The following is a 17,078-nucleotide window of genomic DNA, read 5'->3' on the forward strand; positions in this document are numbered from 1 at the left end:
CTATGGTAAATATTTTCTAATTTATCCAGAATTGCCGTAATTCAAAATGGAGAGCAATCCTTCAAAAGCGCAATCTGTAGACTGTGATATTTATAAAGCTATAAAAGAAATATCTTTTATGAAAGAAGTATTAATTTTAAATTTATAATGTTAACTTACTTTATATGTGTTTGTGACGGTACAATCAATGTTTATTTTAGAACTATTTGACTTGCTGTAATGATCGCCAAGAGTTAAAAAAACAAATTGGAAGAGTGAATGATGAATTGAAAAATATACGATTAACTGTCGATACGCTACAAACTAATTTGACAGAATCAAAGAAACTTATAACCGAGCAACAAACAGCTATTTCCAAACTTGTTGCAATAAAAAATGACATTAAACATTATAAAAACGATATAGCAGCAAGAGAAAAACGCATTTTCGATTTAGAACAAGTAAATTTCCACACTTTTAATTTTGTTGACATCTGTCAAAGTTATATTTTTAACAGTGTTGTTTTATATTTTAGGGAAAAAATGAATTCGTAAATCTTCACAAAGTAGATGAAACGGCGCTAGAAGATGACTTTAATAAAAAACTTGAATTATTCAAAGTTGAACATATTACTGAAGGTAAGATATTTTTGTTTTCATTATGTTTTGAAATTTTTAATTTTTTGAATGTCGCAATTTCTTCTAGTGAAAAATTTGAAAAATGAATTGACTATTGTAACTTCTGAGGCAATTTGTAACGTTAGAAGACAGGAAGAAGAAAAATTACAGTTGTTCGTAGTGAAAGATGAAATGGTAAAATTCAACAATTAATACATAACTTTTTTTTATACATCATTTTTAATTAAATTTTTAAGCTATTTTAGATACCTTTTAAATGGTTGGTAAATGTGCTGACCAGTACTGTCTGTATTAAATTTGTTACTGCCAATAAACTAATAATTTTGGACAATAATATTTTAACATAAAATAGATTGCTCTGAACTATTGCGATAATAAATTGTCATATTCCACATATACTAATTATAATTTTGTGTTTTACAGTCATTATCATAGTACAAATAATTAATTAAATTTTAAATAAAATGAAATAAATAAATTATAAAAAGATAATGTAAAGTAAAATAAAATAAAATATAATAAAATTAATAAAAATAAAATTGGTATAAATAAATTTAATAAGAATAAAATAAAATAAAAGAGAGCGTTTTAGCTGCTCTTTGTTTTTATTTTTAATTTAATAACATATTTTATTTAAAAAAACAATAACTGTAACCGTTTTCAAGCACAGTAGATGAAAGTTATGACAGAGCTACAATACTGAACTCAATCCGTTAGCTAAATGAGGAAGTTCAGTGGTTTTTTTAAAAAAAAAATTTGTTAATAGACTGTTAAACTAAGTCAATTTTTTTTTTTTTTTAATTTTTATATATCGTATTATCGGCGCTACGATTTTTCAAAGTTTTGTATTTCTGAAATAACTCCGCGTGTAACGTCAGAGGTTCATTTTCGCTTATTCCCATTCAGTTCTTCCTATTGGTCCAGAAGCGACAAGCAGACCGGAAATTTTCCATGGCTCTCAGATCATAGGTTGATTCACATGAACCAGTGACGTCATTTAAAGTAGTGCGTTTTTATCAAAATATTTTTTATTGTTTTTTCTGTACATTTTCAAGAAACTTTGTCTTACTATTTAATGCTCTAATTTTTACCCCGCATAAGAAAACTTTTTTTGTATCCAATTTCCCGTAGGGCTGAAGTTCCTCATTAAAAAAAATGTGATGAGGTGAGCAATATTAGTTTGTATTATTAATAAGCGTCTTAACCCCAAATTAGGTTATTGGGTACTCTAAGGTTTAAATTTATCGTGACTCGTATTTATTTATTTATTTATTTATATGTATAAATATATAAACTTATATACTGTTAATTTTCATACAATATTTTGTCTATTTTTAAAGAGTATATATCCTTACAAAATTTTATAATCTTACTGTAATTAAAATGCTTTAATTCCATACAGTTTTTGTCGTTTTTTTATTTTGGAAACAAACATCTTTTTTTCTTTTTGTAGACAGTTTAAAAAAAAAAAAAAAATTGTATTTAGTTTGTACATAACCAATAATGCGTTTTCATTATTTTATGTAACGTTGAGTTTTACTTTTTTATTACAGTATGCTTTTTTGGTTCTTACACATCTTTTGAAAAAATATTGTGTTGTTTTTTTACAAAAATATTTATAAATATGTTCGAACTCAAATTGTTTTTCTAAACGCCTTGGGCGTACATGCGTAATTAAATAATAATAAAAAAAAATATCGTTACTAAAAATATACTATTTTTACCTAAACCATGTGGTACGAGTAAAAGCGGTAAGGCCGTTTTAAAATTAATTATAAATTATTATTCATTGATAACTCATATCCAAGAGTGATGATAATTTCAAAACACGACAGTAAAAAAAAATATTTTTTCGCCATTTTAGATTAATAAACTTATGTTGGATTATGAAGAAAAATTACAACGTGCGCATGCGCAATATATGTGCCTCAAGGATGATGCTCGCGCAATGACTGAAAGATACAAAAATGTATGTATGAAAAAATATAGGAGTTTTTTCAAATGTTTATAGATAAGGACTGGATTTTACCTTCTAGGGCAGTGATGGCGAACCTATGGCCCGCAGGTCCGACACTGACCCATCCTGGCTCTCTAAATGACCTACGCGTTGATTTATATAAACTTTTTTTCCAAGTGACTCCACTGACTTAGTTACCCACAAGCTAATACTAAAAACAACAGTGAACAATATTTGACCCACTTCTCAAAAAGGTTCGCCATCACTGCCCTTGGGTGTTATTGAGATGAAATATTTTAGAGAAAATAATAAGGAAGTCTAGGCATTTTACAGAGTGTTCAGATTCTTTAAAGGTTTCAGCAACGTCGTAGCTAGGAGCTGGCCAGGTAGACGGCTGCTAGGGGCCCAACCCTTTGAGGGGCACACTTTGTAGACCCGCAGCCTTTTTTTCTCTTTCTCTTCCTAGAAAACAAGTCTTGGGAGAGCGCAAAATTCGAATCCTGCCAGGGGCTCTCATGACCCTAGCTGCGACGCTGGGTTTCAGTTTTGTAACTTCAAAAAAATTAATAGTGTAAGCACTTTCTTCTCATACCCTTGGCCTCTTCAACTTTTGCCTCCAACTCCACCAGTCCTCAACAGTCATTTTTCAATTTGCAACTCTTAGAAGCTGTGCTTCATCTTTGTTTATTCCATCCTCCCACCTCAGTCCATATTCTAATCCATATTTTACCCCCTGCATGTTTCTCCCTTAAAACATATGTAACCTGTTTTTTTGTGTTAACTGTCAGTTAAAAAAATATTGTAATTTTTATTCTAAATACTTATGGTTCTCTTATTACTTCAACGGTATTTTTGATTGATTAAAATCGTAATATGTATTAACGTAAGGTTTTTTCAGATCGCCTGTATATAAAATCAATTAATTTAAACGCGATATTGCAGTATCACCGACGATATTATGATAAAATATTTTCAGAAAATCGTCATACTGGAACAAAAAAATTTACCCCGCACTAATGTTGTCCCGCCAAACGTTTTTCGAAATAATACTTGGAACGCCTCATCAAATGTTTAAAACCACCCAGAGACGCATTTCGCTTGAAACCAGTTCTCCGCATCTTCAGATCAACGTAAGCGGCAAACTCCGCAAGCTTCAGGACCTTACAGACTTATGCCCTAAGGAGTGGGCAAGCAAAGTAACTCAAATAACAACTAAAATAATAATAATTGCAAACCATTGCAAGTGTATTTTACGTCTCATAATATAAACGTCGAAAAGCCCGCAAAAAGAAAGCCTTTTTGATAAAAATGCCTATGAGTTTCAAGAAACCGAGTAATTAAGGGACATGTTTAAATTTTTATTTTTATGTATGTATCGTAGACGGAAATTTAAAATGCTATAGGTAAGGGACAAATTAAATACTGTTTAAGGCAGAGGTTTGTTTTTGTTCGTTTTGTGTAAAAAAATATAAAAAAGATATATTTATTTATTTTAAAGAAACAAACAGTCGATAATGGTATAATAACATTTTTTAAATTCGCTTTAAAGACAGACCAGTGGAGTTTCTAAATAAAAAACATACATATTATTAAATTGTGTTACAACAAAAGGATGTGTTTATGTGTATTTGTATGAGTAAGTGTAGATGTGTGTTTATGTGTATTAGTGTGGGAGTAAGTGTTCAGGTGTGTGCATCATTAAATAGTAAGTGGGATCGTATCCCAGCCAGAAATAATAAGTCTTAATTTATTTTAAAATAAATTAAGGGGCATGTAAAATATATCAATAGATGAAAAAAAACATAGAGCAAGAACGATAGAGGAAACAGTGTTGTGCATAGTTATTGCTACAGACAGGCAGATGGAATAAATACTTATTTCTTGTCACGCGAAAGGGGACATTAAGATTAATTTTGGAGAGTAGGTTAAAAGAGTCTACTTTATTATTTAATAATTTATGTAAATAGCATAATTCAGATACAGTGCGTCTATTTTCAAGGGTAAAAAATCTATTTTGTTTGGCAAATTGGCTGTAAGTACAAAGCGTTTTATTGTTTTTATAATCTAGGTATTTAAAAAAATTTCGTTCGACATTTTCGATCCTTTTTATGTATTATTTATAAATGTACTTTATATTGCATTAAAAAATTCAATGTAATGTTCGATAATGTAAATAAAATAAAAAATATTAAATAAATTAAAGTTTTAAAAAATGTATTCTGTTAATAATATGTAAATATAAATTTTAGTTCAGCAATATTTATATGTTGAATGAAATTTGGTATTAATAATTGACAAAAACATGAAATATGATTTTTATAAAATTTTGATTTTCCTCTCTTGAACAACTTACACTTACAGCATTTCAAATTTCCGCCGACGATATGATAAAAATGTGAAATTGATTTGAGAGTCCTCACTGGAGTATTTAATTTTTTTACATCTATACTTAATATTATGAATGTGACAGTGCGTTTGTCTGCTTGCCTGTGTTTTATTCACGTCGCAACGGAAATACTGATCTACGTGATTTTTCGCAAAGGGATAGCCGGAGAGCTGAGAAGTCCTCACTAGAGAATTAATTATTATCAAAACAGAATAACGATGATTCGTCGCCATAAAAGACTAACGGACCGTCGTATTTTTTGCATAGCGACAGTTGAAAGACCGGCAATCGATGCAGTCTACTTTTTATCCCGTAAGATAATATCATTTTATAGGGAAAATTCTTGAAAAATTACTCCCTGGTTAAAGCTGGTATCGCATAAATATATTCTGATTTCTTCTATTTTAATATACTTTATTTAAAACTTATTTATTCTATATCTATTTGTTTCGTTTGGGAGTCTATTTTTTTTTTATAAAAAATAATTCTTGCATCTTTGACCAAAAGGACAATAAAAACTTTAAAAAACTCATAGATTAAAAACAAATATTTACTTCGTAAAGGTACTTTTAAGTTTTGTTTGATTTTAATAATACCTATTTAAGTTAAATAGTAAGCGAAACATATTTAGTTTTTATTCAAAGATTTTAAGTTAATTGATTAAAATGTCAATTTTTATTTAAACTGTATTAGTTGTAAATCATTTCGTTATTTAAAAAAGTCATGCAACGTTTTCTTTTTCTTGAAAGTTTATTGCCTTTAAAAAAAAGTCAACTGCTTTATGATTTCGTTAAATTTTTCATAATAATATGTAAAAATACAATATTGTACCATTTCACGCAAATAAAAAATATTATCAAACACATATCAAAGAATGTTTTTTTTCATAACTTACCTCCTTCCGCCAACAAATTAATGTCAGTATTTGATTAGAACTTTTTTGCATAAGTACTTATGATTACTAGATTTTTTCGATAGAAGGAAATATTTCCATTCGTCATAATCATCGTAATTTATCTATCCTCACTCAGCGGTCCATAGGGCACTGCATTGGCAGTGCAATCGCAGCGTATCTAGATTATTACTATATAACCAAATATTTTTATTTCCGGGTTATTTTTAACCAGTTGTAAATAATTGTGCTTGTAAATTACTGGTATTATCATTCGGCATTTGATTTGAACACATATATATTGGTGTGTATTATCTATTCAGTAGATTTGAACCTCAGACTTTTTATTTATGCTTTATTAAATTATGTTGATAACACCTTAAGAACTTATATAAACATTCTATAATACCACATTTTATATCAAAATTTACCAAGAACATTAAAGATATAATTTATTTGAAACATTTTAAAGTTTTCCATTTCTTCATTGGAAAATTTTAAACCTTTTTACAATAAGTTTATATTTTATTTTATCTGAAATATTCTAGGCTACTAAAATTATCACTGAAATAATAATAGGCTAATAAAACAGTACATTTTGTCATGCAAAAGATGGCAGTGTTTTTTTTTTTTTACGTGTTGTTGGTTTTGTGTCTGTATTAAAAAAGTTTGCGCGCTACCGCGCGTCAACATCGTAACAAAACATAGCCAAAATCAGATTTTTTTAAAAACCATGAGCGTTTTTTAAAAATCTCTTTTTGGTTAAAAAATACTGTTTTTCTCAAGTTTGAACGAAAAATTAATTCTGTATCAAAAACCGACTCTTTAGTTTTAATAGTAACTGCGATACAAACTGTCAGTTTTGTCTGTTTGAGATTTATAATGATAAAAAACTATTACTGACGTTCGGAATGATTTATCCTAATCAGGAACTTTTAAACATGACCTGGCAACATTTTTGCAATGTTGAAATAATTGTGTAAGTTCCTTAGAAAATGATTATAACATTCCTTGTAAACCCAAACACGAATCAATACTTATTAGTGTGGAAAATATACCTTAGTATTTTGCTTAATCGAACAGCTCATTAATACACAGAAGAATACATAGTTCGCATAGTAATATGTGTGTTGTGCAAATATGTGCAACCTCTGGCAAAATACCATGTCCATTAGGTGAATAGATAATATGTACATATTTACGTAAATAAATAAATACTTACATGAAGGCATTTCTTATATTTCCTTGAGGTTATTTAATGTACCTACAGTACTAGTATTTTGCGAAATCGAGTGTGGATAAATACCAATTATTATTTTTAGATTAGAACAACACAATTTTTTTTAATGAAATCAGCAACAATATTCTAAATAGTACCATGGATTCATAATTTAATGGTATTTTTTAAGTAAATTCTTATTTTACAGTGCATGGAGTTTACTTATGGAACCATTGATGCCTACCATAATTTGTTAAAATTACAAATAATACATTAAACTAAATAATTTATAAAGGTAAAAAATATGTATTATTATGGAACATGAATCTTAATACCTACCGGACCCAAAAATATTTATAATTAAATTTTTCACCATATTATTTTATTCACGATTTCTTAATTTCTTTATTTTTTTATAGTTTTTTTTTTCTTTTTTTTTTATTAAACTTTTCGGTTACATTTTAATACACTCACGTTACAACAGTTTTTATTTGTTAAAAAATAAGTTTTATAAGTATTAAGAAAACCATAAAATATTTGTCTCTTTTTGCGGTCGTTTCAACGGGTGATTATCGACCATGGTGAATGCGGGTGATATTTTAGAATAGGTAAGTATCCCCATTATATCATTTAAGGTTACGACTTTATCGATAGTGTATTGAATTTGAGATTCGAATGTTTCCGAACTCAAATATATAAATGCTAAACAAATTACTAAAATGACCAAAATACAGAAGTTACTAGGCGGGTATATTGCCTCATAATATCGTTCATTTAAGAGATAAATCTAAGCATCAAATAAGATCAATCTTTCTGGATTGCCCTTCTTAAATTGGGCTTATTCCTATAACGAGCAAATAGCGTCAGTGTTTTTTGTGCCATTTTGTCTCATTAATATAAAACATGTGTAAATAAATAAATAAATCTTATCTAAGGTCAGAAAGTTTTTTTAAAATTATGTCTACCCGCTATTATTAATATTGAAGACCGGACCATATGTAACAAAAAAAGACTGAAATGTGCATGAATAATGCTTAAAATTTGTAAGTAAAGTGTGAAAATATGAAACATGTTTCTTTTTAATACGCCTATTATTTTTCTACTAGGAGAAATTAAAAAATCTTTGTTTTTATTAATATTGACAAGAGTGTGTTTTTCTAAATTTACTGTTGTAAGAATATGCTTTTTATGAGATAAAATATTTTTCATATTTAAAGCATTAACTTTGGGCTCCAACATTTCAGTAAATGTTATTAAATATTTGTATGTAACCACTTACCGACTTTTTTATGGTTTTGCATGTTGGTCATTTTAGTGTCCTTACGAAGAGACGGGTACGTCTCGAAACCGGTAGACATAGAAAAGTCGGTAAGTGGTTATATACAAATATTTAATAACATTTTAGCTAAAACTTAGGTGCTATATTAGCGCATATTATCTTAGGCAAAATTTAATTTGACATAATGGTTCGAAGCCAGGGTTGTTTTGTAAAATGTTTTCAATCTTTTCTCTAAGTTTACAACACTTAACCATGTTTTATTCTTTTGACAAACTCCGCGCGGTTGCGAGAGCAGCAGAGGGCGCATAGGAGCCGTGCGTTTCGTTGTTAAGGTCGGCTAAAATTATTAAAATAGCGCAAATACGTCCCATCAGCAGGTTTTTAGTAAAATTTGCTAAAATCTATGAAAATATCCGAAATATGCAAATGCATTTGCAAATATGCAATTGCACATAATCCTGTACCTTAATATTATATTTAAACAAAATCTTCATTAACAAAATGTAGTAATCATAAATAAATGGCTTAATTGATGTACCATCGTTACTGGAACAAGTGGCATTCAATGTTCCAATCCGCCGGTTGCGAAATAATAATATGCTGTTCCTCGATCAACACAGCACAAACTATGGCTTGCATGCACCAATATCCTGATTATGTCGTATTGTAAACCCGAGAGAAGATCTGCACTTTTTTGGCGTAAGTCTTTATGGATTTAAAAGATCACTAAGATAGACCGGATCTTGTCTTGAAGTAGGTTTTTTTGTCCTAGCTTTAAATTTATTTAGTTTTTTTATATTTTATAAATGCCTGTATTTATTATAAGAAATTGTATTTACCAGCTTTAAAATGGACTGCATAAGTCCGTCAAATAAATAAATAAAACGTGTTTATTTTTATTTCGACTTTATTAAAATTTTCCAAATATTAACAAATGCCAGTGGTAATATTTTATTTTATATTATAAATAAGAACATAGTCTTCATAGCATTCATATTTAATAAGTAATAAACATCATCAAAAAGTATAGTGTAATATCAACTTCAGTTGATAAATAAAGTTTAATAACTCCTAACAGTATTATTTATTACGTTCTTTTTTTTTAGTAAAAAAAGAACGTAAGGGAGCGCAACAACCCAGCAAGACTCGTCAGTATAATATATCTGCTTAAAAAAAAAACACTATCTGTTAAAGTTTGAAAATAATGTTGACTTTATGTTTTTTTGTGGTATCGGAAAAAGCTAAGGGTAAGCTGATTGCTATTAATATAATATGCGGTTATTTCGTTTTCATATTTTTTGAGAAACTCCATAGTTAATTTAGTTTACGTTTTTCAAATTGCTTTCCCAGCTCTTAAAACAATGAAAAAAATTTTTTTTAATGAAATAAATACTAAATTATGGCTGTTTTAATACCACGAAATTATCCAACCCCTCACATGTTGAGGCTAGATTATTTTGAACGTTTTTATTAACTAAAGAGCGTCCATATTGGAATCTTAAAGATGGTCAGTAAAGATGTTAATAAAACCATTTAAAAAGGGTTTCATTAAAACTTTGCATCAACACATTATTTGCTATTATTTAAGGTTATCATTTAACTTTTTTTGTTTCAACCTGCTAGTTTAGACTTAGCAATATTTTTCTTCGTTATCATGGCTGATGAGTTGGTCCAGAGAGTGCCAGCTACAGGAGTAGTCTATCTTCAAGTGTCCATGTTGGCTTAGGCCGAAGTTTTCAGGCGGAGTCTTCAGGTGAGGAGACGCCATGTTGAGGAGATTCAGCTCTGATGGAGTGAAGTATCCAGCTGACTCTAGCATCTGACAGTCAGGACAGTTGATATTACGAATCCTCCTGTTGATAAACGAACGATGTTCATAAAATATATTTATAAATGAAGCTACTTAAAAACATATTTAAAAATGTTAAATAGTGAAACGTAAACAAAAAAAAAGACTTCGACCTTTTTTTACTTATATAATGTATATTTTGTGATTTTTCGAAACTTTTTCATACTCTTTTAATTTATTTTAAGTGGTTATATGTAATTTTCAAAATTCAATCACATACTTTTAAGCTGTATTACATATTTTTAATTTTTAATACTTCCTACGTTTTACTTTGTTTACTTTGTACGTTTTAATATGTACTTTTTCATGATCAAAATTGCTTAGAATATGGAAAATAAGTTTGTAAGAATAATATCTTTTTGCGTTAAGTTGTTGATTTATAATGTATCATAATTTTTATTCTGCTTTTGTTAATAATATTATGGTTTGAAATATGGATACGCCTGTAAATAAATATTGTTATCTGCATGTCCCTTAATGAGCTTTTTTCCAAAAACTCCACTTTCATCCACTACATGTTGTATCCCAACTCAACACAAGGCTCTTGGCCTTAATGAGTTAGGAATACGTGATTATTATTATTTTTGTAATATAAAAGTGTTTGCATGAATAAATAAACAAATATTAAATATGGCTGGAATAAATGACCAAATTGTATTCCATGCAAATAGTAAAGTTGTTATTTAGAGACAGATTGTTTCTAAAATTTTTATTACTCGAACTTGTAAAACCGTACACTTATAAACTGAAAATATTCGTACTATATTCTGATGATGAAACAAAGGCCTCGGTGAAGGGATTTTGTTTAATATGTCCAAAAAGGAAGAATAGGCCTTAAAAAAACATGTTTTTCATGCAAAAAAATACTTTGCACTGAACACGTAACATACATGTGTCCTACATGTTTTAAATGGTACACTAATAATACTCCCATGGAATACTAATTTATTTATTTTTATTGTTTTATTTTCTCAAAGAAGCGTCAAGATATCGTAATTTAAAAAAAAAATGGTTGCGTTTAGCACAAAACAAGTAGTTTGATTTATTTTTCTTCCCTTGAAATCAAAAAGATATGTTACTTCGTGGTAAGACGCTGTTAAAGAGACGTGAGCATTTTGCTCGCCAGCGAGTATCCGGGTAACTTTTTTAACTTTCATATTCCCTTCTAAAAACTATTCCAATATACATAAACAAAATAATTTACAAACCTAAATTTCCTGACGGCAGGTTTGTGCTGAGGCAGTCTGTTCTTGTTTTTGGGCAGTGTAACCTTTCTCTTCCTGTTGGTCTCGTAAACATAGACCAGTGAAGGGTCTGCAGAACTTGGGTCAAAAGGGTCCGTCGTAGATGTGTAAATGTAGTTCTCATTTCCACTCGATAAAGAGCTACCCGTATCTGAAACAATTAATAAACACGTTAATTTATTTTATTTTATTTAAAACTTTAAGTACAATAAAAAGTGAATATTAATATTTGGAAACACCATAACTAAACAGAGGTATTTTAAAGGGTCTAAAAAAACTCTTTACTGACTTTAGTGTTGTATAAAATCATCTTTTTTTTATTACGATGTCATAAAAAAATAATGAGTAGGTGGGTACTAATATTGTATCAAATATTTAAATGGTCAGGTAAATTTTTGGGTTTTAAAAAAATAAATAAAATGCCTTGACTTGTGGCATTTAGTTGATGATCAATGAGGTTTCTGAAAATAATAATTCGAATGCAGTTTATCGAGCTTATTGCTAATAGCAACATCTTCCAGGGGTGCTATTATTAACCACTCTCGCGGCACGAGAAAACAGTTTTTCTCGTGTATTTTATACGTAAACACACGAGATAATACGGCCGAGAGAGCGTTTGGAATACCAGCCCAGGGGTGGTAAGCTGAATCTTCTCTACCAAGGGGGTTATAATGTTTATGGAGAGAGCGGTTAGTTTTGGGAATTTTTATTTTTTGCATGCCTTTACAATTTGCTTCATATCTGGTCATACTAACGATTAAACGTCTAACATTTTCGTTTAGAACATTATTGCGACCTTAAACATTACCCAAAACACTAAGGCTGAATTGACAAAATCTTGTATGTTTTTTTCCGTTTTTTTTTTAATTTTATGCATCATTCGACGTTTAATCATCTACCCCAAGGGTGGTATTCTGAATCACCTCTACCCCCAGCTAGTGGTTTATTTAGATATTTATTTTTTTTGAATGCGACGACACTTTGCTTCATATAATGGTCACACTGATAATTAAACGTCAAATAATGTATAAAACTGTTAAAAAACCGGAAAAGAATACGGTTTTGTAAATTCAACCTAATTAAATGTTTTGGGTAATGATTAGGGTCGCAATAATGTTTTAATCTAAAATCATCGTGTTCGATTTCACGAGTTCATATTTATTTTGACGTTTAATCATCAGTGCGGCCAGATATGAAGTAAAGTGTAAACGCATGCAAAAAATAAAAATCCTCAAATTAATCGCTCTCTTGGGGTAGGGGTAAAGAAGATTCAAAATACCGCCCCAGGAAATAAAAAAAACAGATTTGGTAAAAAAAAACATCAATATTATTTGAACATTTAGAAAAAAATGTATGAATATAAATAATTAGTTTCAAATTATAGCTTATGTTTTTTGTGGGTAGATAGAGCTTACAAATATAAACGAATTAATATATTTATTTTTTTATACGCATTATCTATATGATCAGGAAAGCGGGATCAGGTAATTAGTTTGGAAAAAGACAGGAAGATGACCCAGGAGAGAAAAGGAATAAACATTTAATTTGTTTATGTTTTAAAGTGAGATTAGGGTTCTTAAGATAAGTAATAATATATTAATTTGTTAAGTATTATAATATATTAAAATGTAATTGCCTAGCTTGGAACGGGGTATGTACCCTTGTTAGCTGGGCAAAGTGAATATGGAATTGTATTTTGATAAAGAGTGTGAATAAATAAATAAATAAATAAATAAATAAATAATCAACAATGTTTTGAGTATGTCCAAATGCTCGTTGACAGGCTGGATTTCCTCCCTAGGGAGTAATTAAGATCTAAATTCAATGCAACAGAGAGGGAAAACACTTTTGAGTATAGAATATGGATGTCTAGGCATTTCAAGGGCTTATGACCTATCATTGACTTGTTTAAGTGGCCACATATTATTTTCTCAATTTTTTTTTCCTTTCTGTTGCAACAAATTTAGATAATTAATCTGGGTCCAAGGAAAATGATTTTCATAATTTCTAAAAAACAACAAAATGGTGAATGTTACACAGTGTGTAAAGTGTCCACTTAAACCAGCTAATGACAGGTCATAAGCCCTGTAAATGCCTAGACTTCCATATTCCCTTATTTAAGGTATTCTCCATCCCTGTTGTAATTTGTTAATAATAATATATGTATATAATTAACGTCGCCATCATTTAGGAACTGTCAATGAGCGAAAAAAGCTCCATAACATACAGTAAAAGAATTTTATCCTGTAATTTCAGAGACGGTCCTTAACGTTGACATTCAAACCAACGTTAAAATGTCATTCGAATTTTTTAACTTTTCTTTTTTCCTTTCCGCTTTTACCGCCCTCTTTTCTTGTAATATGTACCCATATTGTTGATTTTGCTGTTTATTAAAATTAAAAGAAAAATTCAAGCTAATTAAAACAAATAAAAATATACAAATAAAAAAATAAAAAAAGATTATTATGCATATTATATGTGTGTTCATGTTTACTACATGATTTCTCATGTTGAATGGTTTGGGTAGATAGTAAGAAATCGCCATTTGGTAATAAGCCCGCCAGCGTACGCACAAAAAGTAAAATAAACATAGCAGAACTCCGTTTATCCGAACTTCAGTCGTCAGAATTGCATAATATCAGGAAATAAAAAAAAAGATGTTATAATAACAAATAAAAAAAGGGCGCTGGCGGCCAGCGCATTAAACTCTACTGGACATGTTTAAGTAATTTTTATGTGATAACGTCTGGCACTCATTAATCCGGTTGATTGGAGTTTTACCGTGCTTAAAGAAAACTATATTTAACCCTCTAAGGAGGTATTTTACAGAGATTAATCTTCATTTATATCTTTATCATTTATTTAAAAGTCTTTAAAAACAATTGTTGTTTCCGTGCGTACTGTAGTAATTATTGTCGATTAAACATTGCAATAAAATTAAACCAAAAACTATCGGAAAAAAATCGTCTAATAAATCGCCCATAAACACAAATAAAACCTGTCTCACGACCCCTTAATTACTTTGTACCTACCTATCGAAATCAAAAGTTTTGGAATGCTGTTGAATTTTGCGCAAACCCCCCTACAGGTGAATTATAAAGATTGATTGGTATAATATAAAACATGTTTCGTTTTCACTGATCAGCTTCTTACTTTTAATTATACTAGAATCATTAGTTACACAATAAATAATAACTTAAAACAAATGTGATACATGGTCATTTTCAAAAGTAGACCGCTTAAACTACTTGAACCATTAATTTGACATCGTTTTGAATAATCATTTGTAGAGTTGTACACATAATATAATAGCATATAAGGAATTCAATTCATTAAAATATGTATCAAGTTTATACGCATGCTGAGAAACTCACGCAATTATTGAAATAAATGCTCTTTTTTATATTAAAAAAATGTACTGAATGTATCATATTTATTACTGAAAGACGCAAAAGTATAAATTATATATTTTCTCTAAATATATTTACAAAATTAAATTAATGCTAAAAATTAAATTTAGCGGCATTTAATAAAATGAACATAATTATTATTTTTTAAACACTGATTTTTTATTTCTTCTACCGACCGGTTTCAAAGCTACACAAGCACCTTTATCAAGATATATTGAACTAATGAATCTTATCCTATTTTATTTTGACAGTGTTTATTAAATATTAAATCGAAACATATAGAGCTAATAAATCTTTTTTTTTATGAAGTAGTTTAGTTAGTTATTTTTATGAGAGTATGAAGTGAGATGGATACGATCTTTAAAACACAAAAGTGGACTAAAGATTTTACTCATTAGCCCCATATGTTTCTATGTAATATTTAGTAAATACTGTTAGCATAACATATTATAAGATTCATTAGTTATTTATGCCTTGATATATAAGCTGGTGTAGATTTGAAATCGGTCGATAGAAAAAATAAAAAATAATGGTTAAAAACAAAGTGGGTTTTAATTTATTTTATATTAATGAATAATTACAAAGTTAGTGTTTCAAACATCAAATTTATAACCTACATATGATCAAAAACTCTTATGCAACCGTGATTTGAGTCTAAACGTTTACAGAGTAATGAAATCTGACGATGGCGGGTTGGAATCTCAAAGTCTCAGCGATGAACGAATTTGAGGCCATCGAAATATGGTTGTGGAAAAGAAATCTTAGCCAGTGGTTCAGTGTTCCGGATGCAGTGACGCTGATCAAACCGGCCCAGGATCAAAACGAATTTAGGATGATGGTCGTCAACATCCGGTAGGAGTGACAAAGAAAGAAAAAGACATATCGTCGAAAAGTTAAGAATGTATAATTTTTCTGTTGTTTTTTGCACCACAATACCATAACCTAATTCCCATTCAAATTAAATGTTTTTTTAAATATGTATGTTTAACTCTTCCAGACCTGAATCACCTTTTTTGATTTAACAATTTCTTCATTGCCTAAGATAATCAGATATTTGGTCTTGTTTCCTAAGACCAAATACACACCTAGGCGCGATTGCAAACATAGTACATATCGAGACAATATAAATTAACATTAATATTTATGTACGAAAATGTGTATATTTGTATGAAAATTCAAAATATCTTTGTCGATTACCTGTAATTGAACATATTTAAAAAGAAAATCTATTTTTCAAACAGAAAACTTAATTTTACTTTGTTGATAAAATTGAAGACAAATTTTAACTTCCCATACGGGCCCTGATGCAAGTATTCTGAAGTCGTTCGACTTTATCAATGCAAACGTATTCGTATGCTCTTTGCGTCTCATTTATACTAATTTGTGTATTTGGTCCATGTACATAATCGTACATATATGTCAACGATTCTCATTTTGTCATATGAAAACTATTATGCGGTAATTTGCTAACATACCGCCATAAATGTTTTAAATGGAAAAAAACAACTTTCGATTTTCCTTGCATCGGTGCACTGAAATACTTTTGCATTTAGTCTGTAATATTTAGCGATTTTATATTTTTTTCCGATAAAGGATTTTTATCATAATTAAAAAATAACCTCTTATTAGTGACCGACCGTAAAAAAAAAAATCCGCCAAAACCAAATTTCGGCTTCTGAAACGAAAACGAAACTTATTTAAATAACAATGTTTGATTATGTCCAAATGCTTGCAGACTGGCAGGATTTCCTCCCTAGGTAGTTATTCATATTTAAATTTATTTCAACAAAGAGGGAAAATATTTTTGAGAAGGGAATATGGAAGTCTAGGCATTTACAGGGCTTATGACCTGTCATTGGCTGGTTTAAGTGGCCACTTTACACACTGTGTAACATTCACCATTCTGCCCATGTTTGAACATCCACATTTCCTCAACTCTTCCATCTGTTGACTTTTGTGAAGTAAAAGAGCTGGAACCTTCATCACGTGGGTGAGATTCATCCAGCTGAACCAAATCACCCACTAGGCAACGCCTGAAAACAATTTTCCAATTTTTATACTTATTCTTTTACCAGGTAGTCAATTCAACAATCTAGTTAATTCAACACTTAAACCAGCCAATGACAGGTCATAAGCCCTGTAAATGCCTAGACTTTCATATTCCCTTCTCAAAAATGTTTTCCCTCTCTGTTGAAATAAGTTTAAATATGAATAACTACCTAGGG

At 29.5% G+C, this 17,078-nt stretch overlaps 2 protein-coding genes across 2 annotated transcripts in view; one reads left to right on the forward strand and one right to left on the reverse strand.

The window, feature by feature from the left end:
* Positions 1 to 42: 42 nt before the first annotated feature.
* Positions 43 to 4,050, forward strand: LOC148283656 (uncharacterized). The gene is made up of 6 exons (XM_088243473.1): positions 43 to 127; positions 201 to 440; positions 515 to 617; positions 685 to 791; positions 2,482 to 2,586; positions 3,551 to 4,050. The coding sequence occupies exons 1-6, from the start codon at positions 47 to 49 to the stop codon at positions 3,647 to 3,649; spliced, it is 735 nt and encodes a 244-aa protein (XP_088099599.1). The 5' UTR covers positions 43 to 46; the 3' UTR covers positions 3,650 to 4,050.
* A 5,189-nt stretch (positions 4,051 to 9,239) lies between these two features.
* The window catches only part of LOC148283657 (uncharacterized), a 50,639-nt gene continuing 42,800 nt past the window's right edge, over positions 9,240 to 17,078 (reverse strand). Inside the window, exons 2-3 of the mRNA XM_088243471.1 lie at positions 11,408 to 11,594; positions 9,240 to 10,203 (exon numbers count right to left, since the gene is read on the reverse strand). Of these exons, the coding sequence (XP_088099597.1) occupies positions 9,981 to 10,203; positions 11,408 to 11,594 (410 nt within the window). The 3' untranslated portion in view covers positions 9,240 to 9,980. The remainder of the gene's footprint in view (positions 10,204 to 11,407; positions 11,595 to 17,078) is intronic.

This window comes from Micrasema longulum, unplaced genomic scaffold (genome assembly GCF_059751315.1).
Source record: "Micrasema longulum isolate JH-2025_06_02 unplaced genomic scaffold, ASM5975131v1 h1tg000214l, whole genome shotgun sequence".
NCBI classification, from domain to species: Eukaryota; Metazoa; Arthropoda; class Insecta; order Trichoptera; family Brachycentridae; genus Micrasema; species Micrasema longulum.